The 23,564-nt window shown below is 42.6% G+C and overlaps 1 protein-coding gene across 2 annotated transcripts in view; it reads right to left on the bottom strand.

Moving 5' to 3' along the window:
• Window positions 1–1,339: 1,339 nt before the first annotated feature.
• The window catches only part of pdlim2 (PDZ and LIM domain 2 (mystique)), a 36,697-nt gene continuing 14,472 nt past the window's right edge, over window positions 1,340–23,564 (bottom strand). Inside the window, exons 6-9 of one of the 2 annotated variants that reach the window (XM_079516291.1) lie at window positions 9,723–9,841; window positions 5,749–5,897; window positions 3,216–3,327; window positions 1,340–2,700 (exon numbers count right to left, since the gene is read on the bottom strand). In XM_079516291.1, the coding sequence (XP_079372417.1) occupies window positions 2,508–2,700; window positions 3,216–3,327; window positions 5,749–5,897; window positions 9,723–9,841 (573 nt within the window). In that variant the 3' untranslated portion in view covers window positions 1,340–2,507. The remainder of the gene's footprint in view (window positions 2,701–3,215; window positions 3,328–5,748; window positions 5,898–9,722; window positions 9,842–23,564) is intronic. The other variant, XM_079516292.1, reaches the window with a different exon arrangement.

The raw sequence follows: 23,564 nt of genomic DNA, 5'->3' as shown, positions 1-23,564 counted from the left end.
ATAGATATTTGCCACATTTCATCAAAGACTAATCAATTCATATAACTATTTTGTCAAATTACTGCACAATACACAACATCTCTGCCATAGTTCTCCATTTCCTTATGATAGAAGAAACGGTCCCAAAATGTTAAAATAGTACCTAAACTCAGATGTTTGGGACACCTTTCATCGGTTCCATGGGTAACGCCTGGTTGATTACCCTGGGGTTAGCATTTCTAATTTTCACCTCACCTCACCTAGTTTAAAACCAGTTTGTAACAAGTGCCAAACATTAAGGACAAGGCTGCCAGTAGATTGCACATTCCATGTTTAAAAGCAGAGCCCCACAGGAGTTGTTCCCAAACTCTGTGCCGTGGTATGGGGACAAATCCAGATTTTGTGACAACAAACCACACATTGTTATTGCAATATACTGTATAAAACTATACAGAAAGTAATGATTTTACTTTTAATATTGATACTTTGTATGCACTCATTTACCAAAACAGTGGGCCATTCTATACCCCTTACTTGCATTGTATTGTAAGCTTGTAGATTGGCTATCTTCTCTATGAATACAGGTGTGCTTTTTGGGCACAAAAAGTTTGAAAGCCGCTATCCAACAGTAATTATACAGTCATGCCTTCAAATCCCTTTACAGACTAATAACATTGCATTTGTTTTGAGCAGATGAGCTTGATGGAATATTTTCAGTCGTTATATCGTCACAAATCACTGAGCCCAGGCACAGCTGTGACCTTGCCTCAGACCTTTTCTGGGGGTGAATCCAGCACGATGTACTGTATAATGTATACATTTAAAGATGTATTCCTTTGTATTGATCAAATCTACAGAAAAGGAATTGTATTTTAAGAGGCAAGACACCCTGTATTCTTTTACAAAACCCCATCTAACATGGCCAGTGCTAGTTCCAAATAACAGATAAGTCACCAAAGGTTTTTGGAGGAAAATATGTCACTTTTGCTTATCGGTTTGTTTGAGGGTTAATGAGTTGCCAATACTTATCAGCATGGAAAGGAGACAAATGGGAAGCGCTCCAAGCTGGTGGGAAAGGAGACAAATGGGAAGCGCTCCAAGCTGGTGAACTGGCAATTCAATCACAAACATGCAGGTGCGGAGCCTTCCGTCACACATGCACACAATACAGGCAAAGGTCTACTTTCTTCCCCAAAGCCTGCAGTTAGAGACAATTCAAAATACAAAAACACACAAATGTTTGAGGCTCATCATTATAACCATCCATATTGTGAGTGAGAAATTGTTTCAGAAATGTCTTACATTCTAACCAGGAACTCCAGTAAAGCTCTTGAATGACAACACGGGCATCTCCATTGCATATGCTTCATGTTGTGTGATTTTATTACGTGTGATATGATATGGACATTATAATGTATCTTGCTTTGAGTACTGCTATATCAGGACAGGCATATTCAGCAATTGTTTTCACACTAGAAGTCAACTTCCGTACACATACATTATGCATTCAAAGGTAGTATATAGTTCTATCAAAGAAACATCAAAAATATCATTTCATGTTGCATTAATCTATAATCCCTTATAAGCAAAAAAACAGAAACAAAAACAATACAATATCATTTCAACTAATAGGATCACTTACAAAAGAAAATAGAAATAACCAACACTCTTGAGCAAGTCTTTTGTGATATGATGTTAACGCACTTCAAAGGAATGACTTGAACTTGATCACACACACACAGATCTAAAGGTGGCATGTAGAAACCAGTGCATTTGTGCAAGATGATACGCACACACACACACACACACACACACACACACACACACACACACACACACACACACACACACACACACACACACACACACACACACACACACACACACACACACACACACACACACACACACACACACACACACACACACACACACACACACACACACACACACACACACACATCTGTGTAGAATACCTTTCCCAAAAATAATGCAGTTCAGGTGAAATATTTGGTCCCTTTGCTCAAAAAATCGGTCAGCAGGAGAGTCGAAAAGCCTTATTTTGTTATCAATATACCGATCCTTGCCAGTGTCAGTAAGCCAGTCCTGCTTGGGTTGGTCTGATCAGGCGGTGTTAAGTAAAACCCTGCTTAAATACATTATGATGTAGCTGGAATGAGGAAGAGCTGTACATGCCAGCTAAGAAAATCCTAAATAGGTCACAATGGCTGGTTTGACCGCTTGTGAAAAACAAAGCTCCACTCCGCAAACGATTAACAAGAAAAGGAAAGCAAGTGAATGATAACGTCGCAGAGTATGGTTAAACGCTACAGTATCAGAAGAGTACATCCTCTCACACATGGTCAAAGGCCCTGCCCGCTTCCGCACCCGTGCCCAAGGTCTGTACATTTGAGAGTCAGATGAGGTGGGGAGCATGAAAGGCAAGGCGGAGGCGGCTGCCTTTCAGCGGCGCAGTTACGCGGCTGGGGAGGCCTCAGTGGCAGTAAGGCGTTCCAGAGAGAGGGGGCTCAATGTCGGGGAGAGACCGCAGCGTGAGGAGAGGTACCCGGGCCTTGGTACCTCTCCCGGGCATGTTTCTCGCAATACATATCTTCCCCGGCCCAAAAGTGACCCCTCATCTTCAGGTTGAGACCACAGTCTGTGCACGTGTAACACTCTGGGTGGCGGTAGCGGTCGTCCATAATGCGTACCGCCTGTGTGCTGAGGAGAGACAAGTGCAGTTAGACACTTGAATTTGGACAATCGTCGCTGTTGAGCAGAAACCTTGTATGTCCATATTTCATCTTGTGTTTTTTTTTCAAGAATGAATGCCCCATTCTATACTTCATTGTATGACAGTGTAAGAAAAAATATTTTAGCTATTTGTCAAGTTTGGTCTGTCAGTGTCTTTTATAAATATTTAGCCAATCTAAGAATTAACAAAAGCTTGTGACCAGACTACATAATTACATTAGATCCATTTGTTCTTTTCCATTTCGGTATGCTGTTGTATTTTCTGCAGTTCCATACTATTATGATATGAAAACATGACAAATAACAATCATGAGTTTACAATAATCAGCAATTATATGAGCAAATTCAATCTGTTCAATCTGTAATTTACCGTTTAGACAGACATGATTTATAGATATCACATGGTTCACTTTTTACCACAGGGCAAAGTATCAGTAATATTGTCACAGATATTATTTCTGTGTGCATGCATGAACTCTTACACAATGCTGGTGCCACACTTCTCACAGGTGTGGTGTTTGGTGACTCCTCCCATTGGTGTGCTGGATTTTGGGGGGTTGGGCGAAAGCTTCCCTGGGAACCTCAAAGCGGCCTCTGGGTAGTCAAAGAAGCACACGCACACACACACACACACACACACACACACACGCACACACACACAGAGTCATATTCAACACCCAGCAACCTAATTTACAGCCACTCATAAGGAAAGCATGACAGCTTTGTCTCTCCCTCTGGCAACCTGTGTATCACATCACCAATTTGTTTGTCTTCACTGGCCTCTGTCTGTGCTAGCATACTGTCCTTGAGAGCTTGTTTGTGTTCACTGCTAGTCATCACAACTATATTGTCCTGTCTCATGTCACTTCATGACATGAGACGTCCACAGTGCACAATGGCCGTTATCATGTCTGGAATTATTATAAAGGAGGGGAAAGCCATCTTTCTGTGAAGGAAAAGAACAGCTCTAAGGCGCGATTCATACTCCCATTTTAGAGCCGAATAAAAGTCGGTTCGGCTCTGTAGAGCCTACAATGTGACGTCATTTGAGGTTCGGAGGGGCGGGTACCGTCCTAAAGTCGGCTCTTCGGTGCTACTGAAATTTTCTGATGAGCCGAAATCATTTTGGCACTACAGCGGTAAAATAGGAGTATGAATGGGCCCTAAGACTGCAACTATCCATTACTTTTTCAATTATTAATCGAGATTTGTTCTATATAGATTTGATACTTTTTAATATATAAAATAAATTGATTAAGAACCTGTGCAAAAATTAGTTGATTACTATTTTTGAACATTTTGGCATTTTTGGGGGGGAAACATATCAGCTAATGACATTCCCAAAATATGGATCAATTATTATATTAATCAATGATTTTATTAATTATTAGTAATCATCAATTAAACCAATTAGTTTGTGTGCTGTTTCACACCTAAACAGCACACAGTGCTTTTGACTCACAAGTGATGGCCATATGGAAAAGTTGCGTTCGTATTACTGAGGAACTTACCTACTCCTTTTGGACAGCCTACATACTGTAGGTCTGCCAGGGTTCACATGCAAGAGGGAGCTACCTCGTGAGAAACAATATTGTCGAAATTGTGGTAAATTATGTGAAATTTGACATAATGGCTGTAACCTGAAAGCAGCAACATCTTAGTGTGTGAGATGTACTGTACCAGGAACAGCCTTCCAAATGAGAATAACTCATAAATAATTACACAAGTTAAGTGGCTTTGGCCAACCATGCAAAGCTGTTTGAGCAAGCAGAGCTTAGGTGTAGGACTGCAACTATCAATTATTTTCTTAGCTTTTTTTCTTTTGATTACGATTAACTTCTAATAGATTTTTGTCTGATTAACCACTTAAAGGGCCACTTCACCCCTTTTGCAACCAGATCGTATTGTAATGAATGATGTTTGGGAGACAAGAAACACTTTCCTGGGGTTTATACGTGGGTAATATGTGTTTTTAGATATTTTAGTAATTCAAAGTGTCCATGGGCTCCATGATGTCATGGACACTGGGCTCACTTCCTTCTTGGACTACAAATCCCATAATGCTTTGGTCCACTGCTCCTCCTTGTGGATGCGTGATTTCTTTCTATGTCCGTGATTAGACATGGTAACGCCCCACCTGCCTCTGATTGGCCTACCGACACTGCCCGTCTTGCCTGTCCTCCGAGATGCAAGGGTACTCCGTGGTGGGAAATAATACAAGTACAAGAGAATGGCAACACGCAACAGTAACTTGTAACTTTAATTTTTGTAGAAGAGGCAAACCAATATTGTTTGTACCGTTTGCTTTGATTTAATAATTGATTGAACAACTATGATTTGATTTGGCTGTCTAATAGTACTAATACTAAAAAGATAAAGATCAAGGGAAAAGAGACCTTTTTACAGTACAATAATGTTTCAAGTTTACACATGTAGATGTATGCAAATAAACAGGCCAGCGGCATAAACAATATTAGTTTGCCTATTCTACAAAAAATAAAAGTTACTGTTGCGCATGCCAAGCTGTCATTCTCTTGTATTATTTATTTCCTCGCCTCGCCTCGCCTCACCTCACCCAGGCTTTCCACCACCTCAGAGGCAGGCGGGGCGTTACCATGTCTAATCACGGACGTAGAAAGAAATCACGCCTTGTGGATATGGGTAGGGCTGTCTTACTGAGACAACATGTAGTCCAGGAAATAAGTGAGCCTAGTGTCCATGACATCATGGAGCCCATGTACACTTTGAAATACTGAAATATTTAAAAACACATATTACCCACATACAAACCCCCAGGAAAGTGTTTCTTGTCTCCCAAACATCATTCAAATAAGATCTGGTTGCAAAATGGACGAAGTGGCCCTTTAAGCCTTATTTTATTTGTCGTACAATGATGTTATGCGAACCGATTATATCAATTAACTGTTGCACCCCCTACTTTGGTGTGACTGCATGTATTGTATGTATTTTATTCATAGGTATGAATAAAGGGTGGCTAAGCCGCAGGCTGCTAACCTTTCTCATCGGCCTCCAGGACTTCCTGCAGCATGCGGAAGGTGTTCGACTGACGAGGAGCCGTGCGCGACTGTGCGTTCTCCTGGATCATCTTGTATACCTCAGACTCCTTGTCGAACCTCTGCATGGCAAAATCTGAGCTGGAACTGCTGTGTGAGAATCACAAATACAGATAATCAAATACACTAAACACACATACAGTACATCTCCAGATGAAAAATGCATTGGAAATTCTTATATGAATTTGGCCAGTTCCTTGCAAATATTTTACATAAATGTTACCATTTTCTGATCCAATGATACTGGGATGTACAGTATATGATATGAATACACAATGTACCTTACAGTAATGTATCACTTAAACACAAGCTTATTATTATATGGCTTATCATTTTATACATTTCTTAAAAAACCTATATATATATATATTATTCACTACGTTACTGTACATTATGAGGCCAGTTTGACAGGATCCAGAGAAAAGGGGAAGGGGCAGTGGGCAGCCCTGTGAATTTGACCTCCAAACATAAAGTCTTCATTGCATACCCCAGGCAACTGGCCAAAGCCATTCTCCAGTGTCTCAGCCTATATGCCATCAACTTGATGCCTCTCCTACCCATTACCATCCATTATTACAGGGGGTTCTGTTTAAACTCACAAAATGGCCTTCAGGCAGGAAGTAACAAGGACATAATAAAAATAACTGTGAGAGATATTATGGCTATCAGTTGACCAGTGGAACTTGTTTATGTAGTGTGTGTGTGTGTGTGTGTGTGTGTGTGTGTGTGTGTGTGTGTGTGTGTGTGTGTGTGTGTGTGTGTGTGTGTGTGTGTGTGTGTGTGTGTGTGTGTGTGTGTGTTCTGTCTTGTCCTATAAAAAAAAGATAAGATGTTCTATAATAAAGATAAAACTACTTAAACAAACAGAGATCTAGACGTTAGGGAAAACATTAGACTCAATGCATCCCGTGATGTATATTATTCACATATCACAACTGCCAACACTGGCAATGGGCATTACATTCAGGGTGGATGGACAGCATAAGACACCTTTTCTGCCTTAGGGCAAATAATTCAGAAGTGAGTCAATTTAGGAATATGAGAATATGAAAACTGTAGATTAGTTCAGGATGCCAGGTAATTAACAGATCAGATCATGCTCATTATCATGTAATAAGTACATTCATGTAATGATGGACAGGATGGAAAAGTGGTTACCGGGTTGCTTTTACAGTTTCTTCCATAGCTTTATGCGTAGTTGCAATAGCAAGTTTCACGAGTCTCAACTCAGGTTGAATAAAACAGAAATACCAGTAGACTCAGAGGCACCAAGAGTGAAAGTATCCCTATATATGTGTATTTGACTGAAGGGAGTTTGTGACCTGCAGCTGTTAGTGAGAACCGGTTGGCTGGGTACAGGCCCGTCAGGTGTGGTTGGCAGCCATTCACCTGTAGCCAATTGGGAAGGACATTCTGGAAGGTGTCAACTGAAATCAGTGAGCTCACTTGGTCTGGTTTGTCCTGTCTGTCATCAAATATCAACGTACGGAAAGCCTGCTTAAATATGCGTTGAATGATTTACACCTACAGTGTGAAAATCAGAAAGCTTGAAATAAACAATTCAATGATGCAACTGATTTAGAGAACAAACACCTCTTTTACAGTTATATAAAACTTCCACTACATAGTTTTTTCTTTCTCTCTTTCTCTTTCTTTCTAAATAAGCGAACGTTTTGATTCACTCTTTTTATACCTGCCAACAGCTACAGTACAGTTCTGGCCAAATGTGACATGAAAGTCACCTGAGGTGTGTTGATTGATTAGGTCAGATAAAGAGCTGAAAGACAGTGGCTAGTGTTTTAGGACGGTTCTAGTCACAGATGCTCAAACAAAGAAAGAGGAAGTAGATTACATTATGTATGGCATATATTTTGAAGTTGGTTCTTTTGAAGGAAAGATAGACTATATTTAAGTTAATTTAAATGTTCACATCCAATAATTACTTTGACACTGTGTTTTAGGGAATAGCCTATTTATGCCTTGTATCAGCCTTTGGTTCTTGTTTCCATCTCAAAGCACATGGCTGAAACAGGAGATGGCAACCAGACAGGATAATACATTTGTGACTAACGCCAATGCGCTGGCCCTTTCTCCCGCATCCCAGAACATGGTTGAAATTGAAAACAGACTCCTGAGCAGTGAGCACACCCTCCCAGTTTTCCACATGCACAGCTCCACCCTCAGCGATCCGTTTCTGACATGCAATCCCAAAACAAATGGAAAGTCTGGGTCAAATGGGAGCAAAACAAATAACACCACAACTGAAAGGCCAAAAATAATGTCATTGAGCCGGCTCGAAGTCCGGAGTGCGTCATTTATTTTACAGTTTAAGTGCCGGAGTTTCAGAGAGTAAAGGACAAACTGGAGAAGTGTGCTGTCTTGGAATCATCATTTGACTTTGAAGTAAAGCATGTCAACAGAATGCCTACATCAAAAGGCAGATCTGTTTGGTTTCCCGCTGCCACAGTTGGCACAGAGTACCAATGATTATAATCTAGTAAAAATACAGGTCTGTAAACAATCTTAAAAATGCATGTACCCATTGTACCGGCAGTCAAAACATTGATAGCATCACTATTTTCAAGTACCACCACAACACAAAGTCAGGACAATGGAGAGATGATTGAATAGGTTCACCCACATTTCTCAAAAATATAAACCTGTGACTCCTAGGCTCAATTAAAAATAGACAAGACTCACCTCAGGACAGGACAGCAAAAGCTACAGTGAGCTTAAAAGTCCCCTGCACGTCTAACCACTGCTATGACTGCTCAACAAACGATAAGCACACACGCATGAACACACATGCACACACAGATGCAAAACATACACATACCTCTATCTACACCAGATGAGACAAGAAGAACAAGAGTCTCACTGAAAGGTGTGCCCCTTGCCTGGTACCCATTGGCCAAGAGAGAAATGGGGGCGGGCAGTGGGTGTCACAAAGCCTGTCATTGGTTGTGCTGGAGCGGGGAGAGGTTTGGTGTACAAGCTGGGGACTCTAGACTGGGGGCCAATTAGGGGGGAGAAGGAAAGTCAAGACGTTTTGGGGGATATGGGGTGGCTGAATTTGATTCCGTCTGCGGACGCGTCACACCACTGGCCTGGGGTAGCCAGGATGGAATCAGTGCCAAAGTCAACCCTGCAATAAAACTCCCCCTGCACTGGAAGAACACAAGACTCTGAAAGAGAAAGGAGGGATGCAGACAAAAGATCCTGCAAGAGACTATGAGTTATAACTGAGAGTTGAGCCAACCATCGTTTACTTTACTATTCTGTGAGTGTTTTTTTATGTATCAGAAATATTGTGAGGTGAACTCTCATGTATGGTCAAACTGGTAAAGATGTCTACTCCTGTGTTGTACATAACTTCACCAGAAGGACAAAGAAGGATAATGCAAAATTACACATTAAATAGATAAAATATATTGAAATTAGACAGTAAGTGATGGAGGCCGTCAGGTGTCAGTGTGTTGAACACAAAAACACAAAACAAATGAATCAATTTTGGTTGCCTTGTGAACTCTATTATTCTCTATATTAATTGTGCAAGATAAGTCATCAGCTCATTTAGAATTATACCAACAGTTTTACATTAAGACTTACACTCAACTTGTGTGGAATGTAAGAGTAACAGATTGGGACAGCAAGTGAGACAACTCAATGTAAGAGTAACAGATTGGGACAGCAAGTGAGACAACTCAATCGAAAGTTAAAAGGTCCAACCAATTGTTACATTATGAAACCCATTTTTAGCTAGCAACATTAGCTGTTGCTAGCTATATATACACACACACTTTCAAGTTCAGAAAGTTGTGTTTTTAATGTCTAAGGAGGGGGACAATAAAAAGAACCAACAAATAATCATATATAATAAAACAACACCATGCTAGTGGTTGTGTGTCACAGTACCTGCGTCGGGGAGACATAGGGATGTCCCGATCAATGGGGCTGTGGGGCGAGTAGCGACCTGGTGGCGTGGGGGTTCTACTGGACACCGAGTTGTTCCTGAAGTCCACAGAGGAGAACTCCTGTAGAGAGGATGAGACAGAGTGACTGAGTGAGTGACAGCGAGAGAGAATAAACCCAGATGCTTGTAGAACTGCATATTATATATATATATATATATATATATATATATATATACACACATATACTTGTAGAACTGCATACACACACACACCTGTACACACATTATATGCATATATATATATATATGCTTGTAGAACTGCATACACACACACACACCTGTACACACATTATATATACACACACACACACACACACACACACACATATATATATATATATATATACACACACACACACACACACACACACCCCTGTACACACACATATATATATATATACACACACACACACACACACACACACCTGTACACACATTATATATATATATATACACACACACACACCTGTACACACATTATATATATATATATATATATATATATATATATATATATACACACACACACACACACACACCTGTACACACACACACACAGTAAAAACTGCCCCCCCCCCCCCCCCCCCGGCCTGGGCCGTGGCTCAGCGGTCCAGGCACCTTGGCTGGTAATCCAGTCTGGCAGTGTGCCGCGGGTTCGACTCCCGATCTCGACGGCCTTTACTGCATGTCACTCCCCCATCTCTCTCCCCATTTCCTGTCAGCCTACTGTCTGTCCCAAAAGAAAAAATATAAAATAAAGGCCACAAAAAAACGTTTTAATTAAAATTGATTATCGATAATTTTTCTGATTATTTAAAGGATGAATCAATGATAGCTCTAAAATCTATTTTATGATGATCTTGATACCGCCATCATATATTTTAGCATGCCATCTTGGCCTAACTCAATTATGTCAAGTTTGCTTCCTAAACCCTGAACTTTGTACAGAGTATCTCCTCTCTGGGAGCCATTGTTTTAACTATTTTGCCACCTGAAATTTAGATGAAGTAGCAAACGTTTACAGTCTGATTAAGCCTAAATCTGAAGGAAGGTGATGTCATCAGATGAATAATCCCATCCACATAAAGATAAACTTGGAGCTTCTAATGTCTAAACAATTGTTTCATCCAAGCTTTGTGAAACCTTGGTATGTTGATAAGAATGCTTTAAGACTGTCTTCCACTCTGACCTGCTCAGACAGAACCTTTATCATCATGAGAGATAATATCCACCGAGGAGTGTCATCATCGATTGCATAGAAAGAGAGGACATCAAAGAAAAGAAAAGCTTTAGTCTTTATTTATTTAATACAATATACTCAAAGATCATGTCGTTGTCTGTGGTTTGTTCCTGTGAGGATTTACATCAGGGTCAAGGCACAGTCTAACTATAACAAGTTGGAAGTGCATTATTTGATTCCATCAATGGATTAAATTGATTAATTCGATTAACCCTTAGAACTGACCTCCTCCAGCTCTTTTTTTAAAAGATATTTTGGGGCTTTTCTGCATTTGTTGATAGGACATAGTGGAGAGAGACAGGAAACAGGGAGAGAGAGAGACAGGGAATGACATGCACTCATGCAGCAAAGGTCGTCGGGATAGGGACTCGAACCCGCGACATGCTGTCAGGCATGCGTCTATATGCGGTATGTGCCTGGACCAGCGGCGCCCCAACCTCCGCCAGCTCTGACGGTTGAATCAACCCATGTGTGGGTTCAACCAGAATACAGTTGGAAAAGAGTAAGACTATGGTATGTGAAGACAATATTGCAAAAAGTAAAGCAAAGCAAATCAAAGCATTATGTTCACCTCAGAGCCAAGGGGTTATTGATAATAGATGTGGATCATCACTTGACAATGCAAGGACCTGGCACTTAAGGGTTTGCGTTTCATTTGGAAATGCTGTCGACTTGAAAAATTGGAGATGAGTGTGTATATGTATACTGCAGGGGGCAGGATGTATCGACAACCTGGAATGTACCAAATGTAATAATCCTGTGAGCTGTGATCAGAAAAAAGGGAGTGGGATAGGTGGCTGGGAGAGGACTGTATGTACAGCACACACACTCTCAAGATGGCGGTACAACACATACAGTAGAGAATGCATCCAGTGTCTTGCCTGTGAATTTCCACTACTCTGTCCATAATAATAGAGTTGAGTCATCATGACTAGTCTTTCCATTTTAAATTCTGTGATTTCAATTTGTCATAATTTGGCCGGTCCCCAAATTGAGTCGTCTTGGTCAAGCCACACCCAACATTCATGTGCTGTTGATCATCCCTCCTGATCAATCACATGTTTATCAAGTGATCGCAGCCAGCCAACATCAGCATTGTTAGCTCTTGATTGCTATTTATAACTGAGCCGGAATTCAGCCCCTCAGCAAGATGACAGAGATTACATTTGCGTGGTAACAGATGTTTGGCACTGGCCATTGCATTCGTTTGAAGCGGCTGAGCCAGTGTGTACTTCTTTGTGAAGTACAGTTCTCACAATTATGCATAGCGGTTATGAGCAATTTTCCTTGTCAAGAAAACAAAGAGGAAAAAATGCCAAACATTATTGATATGTATTATTCACCTGGCCAAGACAAACATGGTTTACTGACTAAACTTTATTTCCTGCCTGAATTACGCTGGATTCTCTTGTTCAGATTGAAAAAGTGGTATTGTTTCACATTGGCCACAAGAGGGTGGTACATACACATTGTGCACAGAAGGTTAGGGAAATAACTGCAGTATTTTCTTTTTTAAAGAAAAGAACTGAAGGCAAATGCAAAAGTGCAAGTGAGTCCAGAGCAGTTAAGCTGTCGAGACACAGACAGGAACAAGTTTAATTAGGTCACAGCTGAGTACTAGTGTGGGTGTGTATGTGTGTGCATTCTTTTCCTGTGTGGCGTTAGTGCCTGTTCATGGTGAAATTGACCCCAGGCACCCTGAACACACAACACACCTGTTCCAATTATGAGCAGCACATAACTCAACCCAGACAATTTAACTGTCAGGAATCTCAACAAACAAATTGCTTTAGCCACAACACATCTACATGTGTCCATCTGCAACAGTAGTGGTCAGTTTACAGAAACACACAAAACATAATAATCAGAGCTCTTCTGCCTGTGATAGTCATTGGAACAAAACCACTTGGAAAAAAACACCAGAAAATGTGTTCCACACAAGTTTCAATCTGCTGGGGAAACAAATGCTATTACTTTACTTCAGGCCAAGTGCACAGTCCAGGAAAACTGAGTGTACGAATCAAAAAGTCCACAGTCAACTCCAAGTACCAGTTTCACAACAGGGCTCCCTGCAAAACAGCTACCCCTCGCCGTCATCAGCTGGCATCGCTAGTACAGAAGCCCATCCCAGCAGCACCCTGGCTCTCTTTGAGCCAGCACATTTCAGAGACTCTCAGGATGGGGCCTGACGCTGGAAGATTGGGGTGGAGAAAGTGGCACTCGTAGAAGTCAGTGATTCTGATTGTGTCTCCATGTTCCAGCAGCACCCGCTTCCAATTCAGCAACGCTTTGAACAATGCCTCTGTTCTCAATTGAGCCCAATTTTCCTTTTCTTTTTCCTAGCGAGTGGGCAGATCAGCGTCTCCAGCCAGGAAGTCTTTACCAGAAACGATCACTGGGACAGCTCTCGGAGATTCTTCCCAGGAAAACTCACTGCAATAATGGAGGGCTCATCAGATCACATATTGCATATCATCTGAGTATGAACGGAGACTCATGTGTGCTCTCCTGCTGGGAACCAATCTAAAGGGCAAATACCTTTAGGCATAATACTTTATGCATTATTTCAAAATGGACTCCCTATACGAAGCAACCCCAGTATGCGAAAACACACTCTAATGCAACCCAAAGCTTGATGTTATATAAATGTCTGGCTGGCGATTAAGTTATGGAGGCCTGATCTAGGATGCAAATCTCCATCTGTTCCACCGACCGATGAAACCTGCTGTCAACTTAAGTAGCTCACAACAAGGCTCCTGTCTTCAACAATGTGAACGTGAAAGAATGGCAATGATTTAGGCATCTAATTACAGATCGATGGGACCCAAGAGAACAGAAACACAAAAGCAACAAAGAAAGAGAGAAAAAACAACAAGCGTTCCACAGTGACAGGGAGTATGCAGCTGCAATTGAGTTTGACCTTAGAAGGTCCAGGGAACATGGTCTGGCCCGACGGAGAGTTCTCCCATCGATGCTAGCTGGTTCAACATTCCCATTCCCTGCTTCGGTCCTTTTATAGCTGTGGAATTTTTCTGGGTTTCCCAAAACCATTGCTATGCTCAATTAATCTCCGTTCCACTGGTAAAATGGTGGGCAAGGGTGAAGTAATAATAATAAATAAAATAATTTAGTCCACACTCGTTTGGGGGTATTTTTCTCACTGTACATTTTCACATACAGTACACATATGTGAAATGTGAAAGGGGGGCAGTTAAGGCCTTAGGGGTTAAGAGTAAGACAGACGGGCAAGAGGTCGAATCGAGGACTTTCTGATTCCCAGAGGGCCTTTCTACCCATTCAGCTATAGCAGGGGTTCTCAAACTGGGGTCCGGGGAGTAGTATCGGTAATTCTGAAGGCATACTCTAGTTTTAGGTGATAAGGTGACCACCGAAAACTACAACATGACGTCATGCCACGGTGGTAAGCAACTCATCGCTCACCCAAACATCTCTGTTTTTACTAACCACCGTTTCAGTGGTCACCTTATCACCTAAACTGGAGTATGAATAGGCATTGAGAGTACAAATGGAACCAAATGGACCCATAAGGGTTACATTTGTACACTCCTTGGCCTCATGCATATCAAATGAAAATATTTTTTTTCCCCCTAATTTATTCTTTCTTATAGTACAACGGTGTTGCTTGTTTAACATAACTAATACAAAACTTGTGAATTAATCCCCAAGCACCCAAAACAAAATGTGGTGGTAGATGCACAGTTAAAGACTATTATTCTCCCCCTGTCAGGTGTAAAGGAGCAACTTGGACACTCAGGCATGAAGGAAGCATGAGTTCAAGTCCGTTGCTCTCCCCAGGTTGGCGGAGGGTGTGTAGAGCCCAGGATCACATTAGATAATTGACACAGGGGTGAAAAATGGGTTACAAAATCGTGGGATAAAAATCATAAGAAAAAAAAGAGACTATTATATTATTATCTTTGAGCAGGAGCATGGTGGAGAGTTTCTCTCAGACTCAGAGGAAGCCCTGATTGGAGCTGCACTGAACTGTAATCAGGAGCTTGCTGTTAACACGACCTGGGTCATTAGAGGTATGCAATTCACTCTTGACCCATAATTTCAGCTCTCACTTAGAGAGCACACACACACACACACACACACACACACACACACACACACACACACACACACACACACACACACACACACACACACACACACACACACACACACACACACACACACACACACACACACACACACACACACACACACACACACACACACACACACACACACACACACACACACACACACAGGAAATGGCAACTTGAGGCGAGGACACTGTCAGCGGAGGAGCCTTCAGTCTGGCTCCAACTGAGCCACTCTGCATCGTCATCATTACCACCCTGCAGCTTCAATTACAGGGCAGGGCCAGCAGCACACAGGAGGGATGCTTAGAGGAGGCATTATTTTGGAAAGCTTAGTCCTTGCTATACAAAAGTACAGTAACTGCTCATTCACTGTCTCCCTCATTGAGACACGGCTGCTGTAGTAGTGCATCAGGTCTGGGGGTGTGGACGGGGGAGCACCAGACATCCTGGGCTGGGTAATAATCAGAGTTGTGTACACCATTTCCTACGCAGCAGTAGGCTATAGATTCGCGGAGGTCCTGTGCAGAGACCTGGGGCGAACCTGCTCGTTATCCACTGTCACTGGCGGCCTGTGCCTTGTAATTATGTCTGTGTTCAATGAAACGTTGCTGCGTCCATCTTCTGCTTCGAGTAGAACACGCAACAGATCCCATATCAAAAATGTGTATAATTAGCATTCTGTACCTCTTTTATGGGTTCAGATACCAATAGAGATGTTTTATAGGGAAGGGCTGAACGTCACTGGGTCAGGGTGCTGATATGAGTGGTGACATGATGGGAACTTGCTTGAAGTGGAAACATCAATTGTGGCCTTCAACACTGCAGTGTTAGAATCCCATATAACACAGCTGCCCTGCACTCTCCAGTGGGTCCTAATAAGTATTGCACTGGTAACACTTTATATTCTTACAGAGCACACTTTTAATAAAGTGATGTTTCTCGATACAAAGACACACATTCTGAAAGGTTCTGCATCGATTTTACTGCCAGAATCATACAAATTCAGTCATTCGTATTTGCAGGTGTATTTCAGTTTTGTTTGTTTTGGGCTTAAGAAGGTAAGTACTCAAATGATTAAGTGTGTCAGTACTGAAGGACTCAACCACCTAAAATAATCTAATCATGTTACGTACAGTATCCAGTGGCGGCCTCATATAAGTTTCAATTGAAACGGGCCTCGAGCCTCCAGGGGCCTCCCGATTAAAAAAAAAAAAAGATTTTAATTTTTTTATTATTATTTGTAGTAGTAGTAGTAGTATTGCATTGCAGCCCACTAGTTGGCAGCAGCTAATAATCACTGCAGGTACTTGACCAGTCATGTCATGTTGACATGTGTTGTTTGTTTGTAATCGTTTCCACTTCCCAGTGTGTGCACTCACTGCACTAGCAGCACTGAGAGTTGCGATTGCATCATTGTATAGCCTATGCTGCATCAAGTTATACCATAGGCCTACAGTAATTTCAAGACAAAGTAAAATAATTGTTTAATCAAGCTGCTTTTGTGTATTTTTCTACTTGTCTTTGCTGTATGCTGTTCATGCTTTGAAGTCCGATAATACACACTGACACAAAAATAAATACATAATAATAATTATTATTATTATTAATTATTAAAGTTATGACGTCATGAACGGGGCCTCCAGATCCTTAAGGCCGCCCTGACAGTATCGATGATGTATGATTCAAAACTGACTCCTGATCAGAGCCCTATTGACTTAAAAACAATTAGTGAAGGTAATTCTGTAACCTGCTGGAAGTATGTACAGGATATTTGGCACAAATTGGTCCAACGGTTTGCGAGATTAGCTCCAGACGATGGACACAGACACCCTCTTCAAGATGGCTAGACCACACCATAAAAAATATATCAAGCAGTTACAGTATATAGCCTCTTTTTCTTTTTACAACTCCTAACTTTATAATCTCAGTCTCATTTCTGTGCAATTAATAATTTAGTATGAAAGTGATTTTCCTTCATACGGTAAACACAACATATGTTCATTGTGAGTAAGCTCTAACCCTCAAAGGTCATCCATATATAGAAGCATGACTGTCCAGCGTTCTGTATTACAATGTTCAATAACATATGGCTTAAAGGAGCAGCGATCTTTTGTGATGCCAGTGATAATGACAGACATGGCCTCCCCCTCTTTCCCTCCCTCCGTCTACCACTCATCATGGCCACACACCATCAGACAGCGCCTGATACACACCATATGTACAAGATTAGAGGCCTGATGAACAGTACACAATAAAATCCTTAGTGTTAATTTAGGGTCCATTTGCTTCCATTCATACAAGCTCAGTTAAATTAAGCCCAAGGATTTAACTGTGCAGAGATGGGGATGACAGGATGGCTGTAAGCGTAACTCACTCTCTGTGACAAGGCCCCGTTTCGCTGAGGCTACAACAACGTCCTGCAAAACATCTCAACCTCAACCCTGCGTAAACATACACAGCCACTGACAACACTAGTGAATAACACTACCTAAGACTTGTTTGTGCAGTCTGTCTGTACAAAACGCACAGCATGACATAATCTCTAAACTTGAACACATAACCAATGTGTGTAGATGTTAATTGTGTGGCTACCCTCTCCGCAAACCCTCTCTCCCACATGGGCGTGTGACACACGTTCAGTGTGAATACCTTCAGGTTCCTGAAGGGATTCACAAAGCCATCTCATGTGATAGTGAGAGATCATAGGTGGTCTGAACCAAGGACTGTCTAAAGAGGACGAGACGCGAAGACCGTACGGGCGACGCCATGTTGCTTATAGTGCTCCATGGAAGGAAAGAAACATGCGCAGTTGAGACCAAAGAAGCTGAACGCGGAAGTGTTGGCTGCATATAGCCCATTGCGCATGTTTCTTTCCTTCCATGGAGCACCATAAGCAACATGGCGTCGCCCGTACGGTCTTCGCGTCTCGTCCTCTTTAGACAGTCCTTGGTCTGAACCCAGGGGGGGGCACACTGCCACCAAAACGGCACTGATGATGCAGCGCCCTGTGTTATGAATTCAACAGACCTACCATTTATTTATCCAATGGAGTGAGCCCATGAGCAACACATTTTTCAGCCTTATTAAATTCCCCACAAGGCTCCAACTGGAACAGCATATCAAGCTCATTAAACATCTGGAGCTCGTTATGGTTGGGGGGTTGGGTTAAAATCGCTGGACTTCATGATACATTTTAATTTATGATAGCCTGTATGCACCCGCTCATACAGTATACACCGACTGCACCGTATTACAATTAGAGCTGACTGATGCCAATGCTGAATTTGGAAAGTAGGCCTACTAATACAGTTTACAGATGTTTTGACCTATATTAAAAATAAAATTCTTAGTCCTTAATCCTATTCAAATTCTTTCACAAATAGCCCATTTAAAAGCTCACAGCGCATTGGGACGTGTTGTGAGCTTGTAGAGCTGCTATTTTTGAAAACCTTCCCGCCTGTAGCGATATACCCAAAATAGTTACGCCTGGTTGAAAGTGGCCAAAAAAAATGACCAATATATCGGCCAGACTGATATATCGTTCGGGGCTCTAATTACAATGAAAAAGGAGGGTCATTATAGATAAAACAAACAATCAGGATGAACACATGTGTGCTGATCACTGGCATTGGATTATAAAAGCTATGTTCATGTGTTGGAAGGGCTAAATGAGTGGGGCAATTCTTGTTTCACAGCTCATCCGTCAAACTCAGAGATACTGCAGTGCCTAATGGTTAACGAGAGACAGTATCTCAGCTACAGTAATTATAGGTGTTCTATATTAAACAAGTTGACAGCGACCACCTGGTCTTTCTGGCTCTCTGGTTTCACACAGAGGTACAGTAACAGTGCTGCAGCATAATTAAATATTTTAACGCTGAGGTGTAGCATTAGCCTCGTTCAAATTTCATCTACTGGCTGGCGCATACATAAATCTCAAATATCAGCAGGATAGACATTTATGGCGGTGAGCTGTGGAAGAATCCTTCTTCTCCGAGTGTTACCTGCGGTGGCGATTTTACCAGCTTAACAATTATGATTTATGACAAACAAACAGAGCCATAGTAGTAACCATTATCCAAACGTCTGGGTGTTGTCCTCCGTAAAACTGGAGGAATATATGCTGGCGTGTCATGTTTTCACTGCCGTGAATGCACCATGGGCCAGTTATCCACACATAGTTCCCCCGACAACAACTTATGGAATGCTAACATACCATTCAACCACCTTCGTAAACAGCCCCTAAACTGTACTGCCTAAATAGGCACATCTCTCCTGGCCAACATTCCCCTAAAGCCAACAGGGCTGAGCGTCCCCACGAGTGCGCCTGGGGGCCTGGAAGGCGAGGGGAATCAGAAGCGGCCCAGTTTGCTTTTCCACTTCAGGGGAAAGAAAAACATACGTGCTGATCAATCGGTGGGGATGAGGAGAGGCATGCTGCCCAGCCAGGGGCCACAATGAACCCCTGGGCTTAACGGCCGGTCATCCACGTGAAAGGGCCTTGCTCTGTCCACTCACAGACCTCACTGTGAAGAGAAGAGACGCCCCCACCACACCATCCCCTGCACTGGCTCCACTTGCCCCCGTCAGACAGCACGCCATCGGTGTGCCAAGCCAAACAACAGCCCCACTCCTGAAATAGCACATCATTTCAACCATCGTCTTCTCAGTCGATGTGTCTGTGTGCAACGCTTCGAGTGGAGACAACATGAGGAGGTTGGATAACACTCCCTGATCTGGGAGACAAAGACCAGAAATACTCGCAGCATGTGCAAAATGAAATATAAAAGTTTTACCATGTATCAAAAACAAAGCAATATTTCTATTTCTTGAATGCCAGGCCTCCATTTCTGTTCCACAGTTATGACCACAGCTTTGCACTCCAGGCCACCACAACCTCCAAAATAGACCAGGATGAAACCATCGCACGCTGGCGTGCAGGCTGGCCTGCTGTAAGCTGGCCAGCCAATAGGGATGTGTGGTTTAGATCAGTGGTTCCCAAACTTTTTTGCTCAAGAGTCAAGACTCAAAAGACGTGCTGTGATCTTGTAGATCTGCTATTTTCAGGAGTTCAGGAGATTTTTGAATTTCTTGGATCTTGTGAAAATTTCCGAAATTCTCTGGAAAAATGTTTGAATTTCCATTAAAGTTTGTGGGTTGTATATAGGATGGTGGAAGGAGGGAGTGTTGGGAAGGGATGAGAGGATAAAAGGTGGGAAAAGGCCCACGCATGCTCCAGTTTTAGGTGATAAGCTGACCACCGCAGTGGTTGGGAAACTACAACATGACGTCACTGAGCTGCGGTGATAAGAACTCACCGCTCACCCTAGCACTTATCTGTTTTTACCACCATCACCACGTTTACCATGTGATTGGTCTAGATTCTAGAAGCACCCAGAGGGAGGCGGGCCCACCTAAACCTCTGTTTAGGTGATGGACAATGAGTGCCTAGTATATAAAATAAAATAAAAACACACCCGTGCAAATTGTGATTGGCCAGAACGAGATGATGTATCATCTCGTTCTGGCCAATCACAATTTGCTTCCTCACTTTTGTCTTCAATGTTTATGTTTACACACTTTTGTGTTTTGGATACTGAGTTCAATTGAGTTGATTTTGTACGGCTTGAAATGCATACTTGATTTGTTTGAAAAATCAATAAAACTTTAATGAGGAAAAGGGAAAAAAAGGGGGGGAAATTTACATTTACTTGTGACCCATAAAAATGGGATTGCGACGGACAAATGGGTCCCAGTGTTGGGAAATAGTGGTTTAGATGGATAGATGGACGGGCAGAAGATGGATGAATGCTTGGACGGGCTTTTGTGTAGTTGCCCTGCCTTCTAGATAAATGAATTAAACACGGATAAAGACGTCAGAGCTACATGTCATGCAGCCATGGTGTCCCCACCCAGTTCTGGCAGGGTGAGGAGCACTAGTCTGTTCTGTATGGGCCCCACATTGACTGTCACCGTGCAATGACCAGCCATCCTACCGTAGGACAGCTATTTATACAGCAACCACCCTGTCCTCCGACACAGGATGAGGCAGCCCACCAATGCAACCCTCAAGAACCTCAAAGTACAGCAACTAGAAACCCAGACTGCGAGCCTGGTACTAATGGCCTGGTGATGGGCTGTGTCTCGTGAAAAGCAGTTTGGTTTTGGCCCTGCTTGTCCCCCAACAGGGATTATGTTGTGGTCACTCCTGATGTTATAAACAGATGCTCTGCTGTGAATCCTGAAGGTGGGCCTTCCAGCTCAGCTACAGGCTTCCAGGAATTTCTAGATGGCCCTCTTTTTTGTTGTGGTGTTGAGCCAGAAAAGATACACTGTGCTAACCCATAAATACAGCTAGTCACGTCATGCCATGACAATATGAGACTACAGAGGACAATGTTGAACCTGCTAAAATTACACCACAACAACTTTAGTTTATTAAATGGAAACCATCCGTTCTCTGTTATATGTACAGTACACAGAAATATGCAGAATCTGACTGAATCACTGACTCCCAAGTTCATGGTCAAGACTTTGTGCCAAAGAGACATTTGAGATCAGAAGATCAGTATTCCCTTAAGTGCATTTCTATCAGGACAACTCACATATTGATAGCTTACTGATGGTTATGACATGGCACTAGGTTTGGTTTTAGCAAACTAGATCAGATTTTATGGCTCACTGCTGCATGTGCACAGACTAGACTTTGGACAGGGGTAACATGATCCCCAATGGTAGATAAAAGCAGAACTAAACAGGTGGGGAGGAGGTGGGTGGAGAACTGTAGCAGGAGATCGGCCTTGATGCTAGAGTAGTGAGGTTGAGTGCGCTACTTTACAGTATATAAATGGTTGACACTGAAGTGAGTGAATGATGATTCGTTTTTCTTGTAAAATCACACTACCGAGTGATCCTACAAAGCATAAACTGTAGTTTACAGTCCTAGTACCTACAGTATAAAGTACTACAAATAACAAGTCATGCAATGTACTTCCTCTTTTGTTAAGAGCATACTACAGTACTTCACTTGTTAATCTTTAACAGAATGAAATATTTTCCAGTACAATTAATCTCTGTAGTCACTATGCATACGTACTGTAGTTGTTCATAGTTTTGGACTTCTGGGTCTGCCACAAAGAGGCATTGCTGTATTAGATCAGACTTGGGGCACAGTGGAGGGGCGTGATGGCTTAAGTACAATTTGGGAATGGCAGAGGGCCTCCCTAGTGTCCACTCTCAACTCACCCATCCCCCTGACTCCCACCCAGTCTCCTTCAGCTTCCATCACACAACAAAACAGCCTTGTGGTCCTGAAGGAAAGGCAACAGCAAGCCTTCCCTGCCATCACAGCCACTATTGTCCAGGGCATTTTCTCAGGACATCCAACACCCCCGGCAAATGGGGGATCCTGTTGCGCATCCCTCTCTCCTCACTTAGGGAGCCAAAACAGGGGTGGAAAAGCCCTTTACGGTGCCTTTCAGAGACGCAGATCACCTGATACAGCAGCACTCTGCACCTCTCAGGCAGGACAGAGGGCCTTGTTAGGGAGGCCCTCAGCCTGCACATCTCACTGGGGCTACTGTGTTGCTGCCAGCCAGCACAGCAGCACAACGGTATATGCACGGCAAGCCTCTACATCGTTTGCCTACCGAACCTCTCTCAAAGGCCTCCACTCACTAATCCAACCACCACGGCAGGAGGCTGATGACTAATGTTTTTTGTTTTATTTTTTAAGAAGGGAGATGTCGTGTGGAAGATGAGGCTCGGGCCAAAACTTCACTCCCGTCCACTAATAGGTTGTTGGGACACTGTTGAATAGGGAGGCTGACGGCTTGTAGAGAACAGAGGGAGCTCTCCAAAAACAAGCCCTGGTGAAAGGAAAACACATAGCGGATGCTGTGGTCTTCAGACAGTTTAATCTAACTGTGTGCGAGTGTCCAAGTAACACCGCTTCGACATTTCAGACAGCATTCCTCTCAAAAAGAAACATATTAGTGGGTATTTACTCCAAGCCACTGACTGAATGAACAGTCCAAGAAGAGAAAAGCAAAGTCAAGTTGATGTTGGAGTGGAGGGAAGAAGGAAGGAATGCAACATCTCCCAGAGGATATGGATTCCAACACTCACGACGACAAAATGAGGTGAAAGAGTCAAATGCTATTTAAAATGAAAAGCAGGAAAACAGAACACCCCCACCCACACCGGAGTGCTGAGCAAAGGTTCATGGCCTTTTGGCCGACCTGCCTCCCTAAGCACCACAAACATGTAAGGTCGGCCCAGACATCCAAGGAGCACGTTAGACGGTCATTGTGCACTCCCACAGGCGCTCTGATAAAGCTCTCAGCCAACAAGATACAGTAAATCCCTAATAGGCTCCACTCTACTGTCAGCCGAGGGCACTTGGCTCAGCTGGGATGTAAGCACTTGAAAAA

This window comes from Electrona antarctica, assembly GCF_951216825.1.
Source record: "Electrona antarctica genome assembly, chromosome: 12".
Taxonomy (NCBI): Eukaryota; Metazoa; Chordata; class Actinopteri; order Myctophiformes; family Myctophidae; genus Electrona; species Electrona antarctica.
This window is presented reverse-complemented; position numbering and strand designations above follow the sequence as displayed.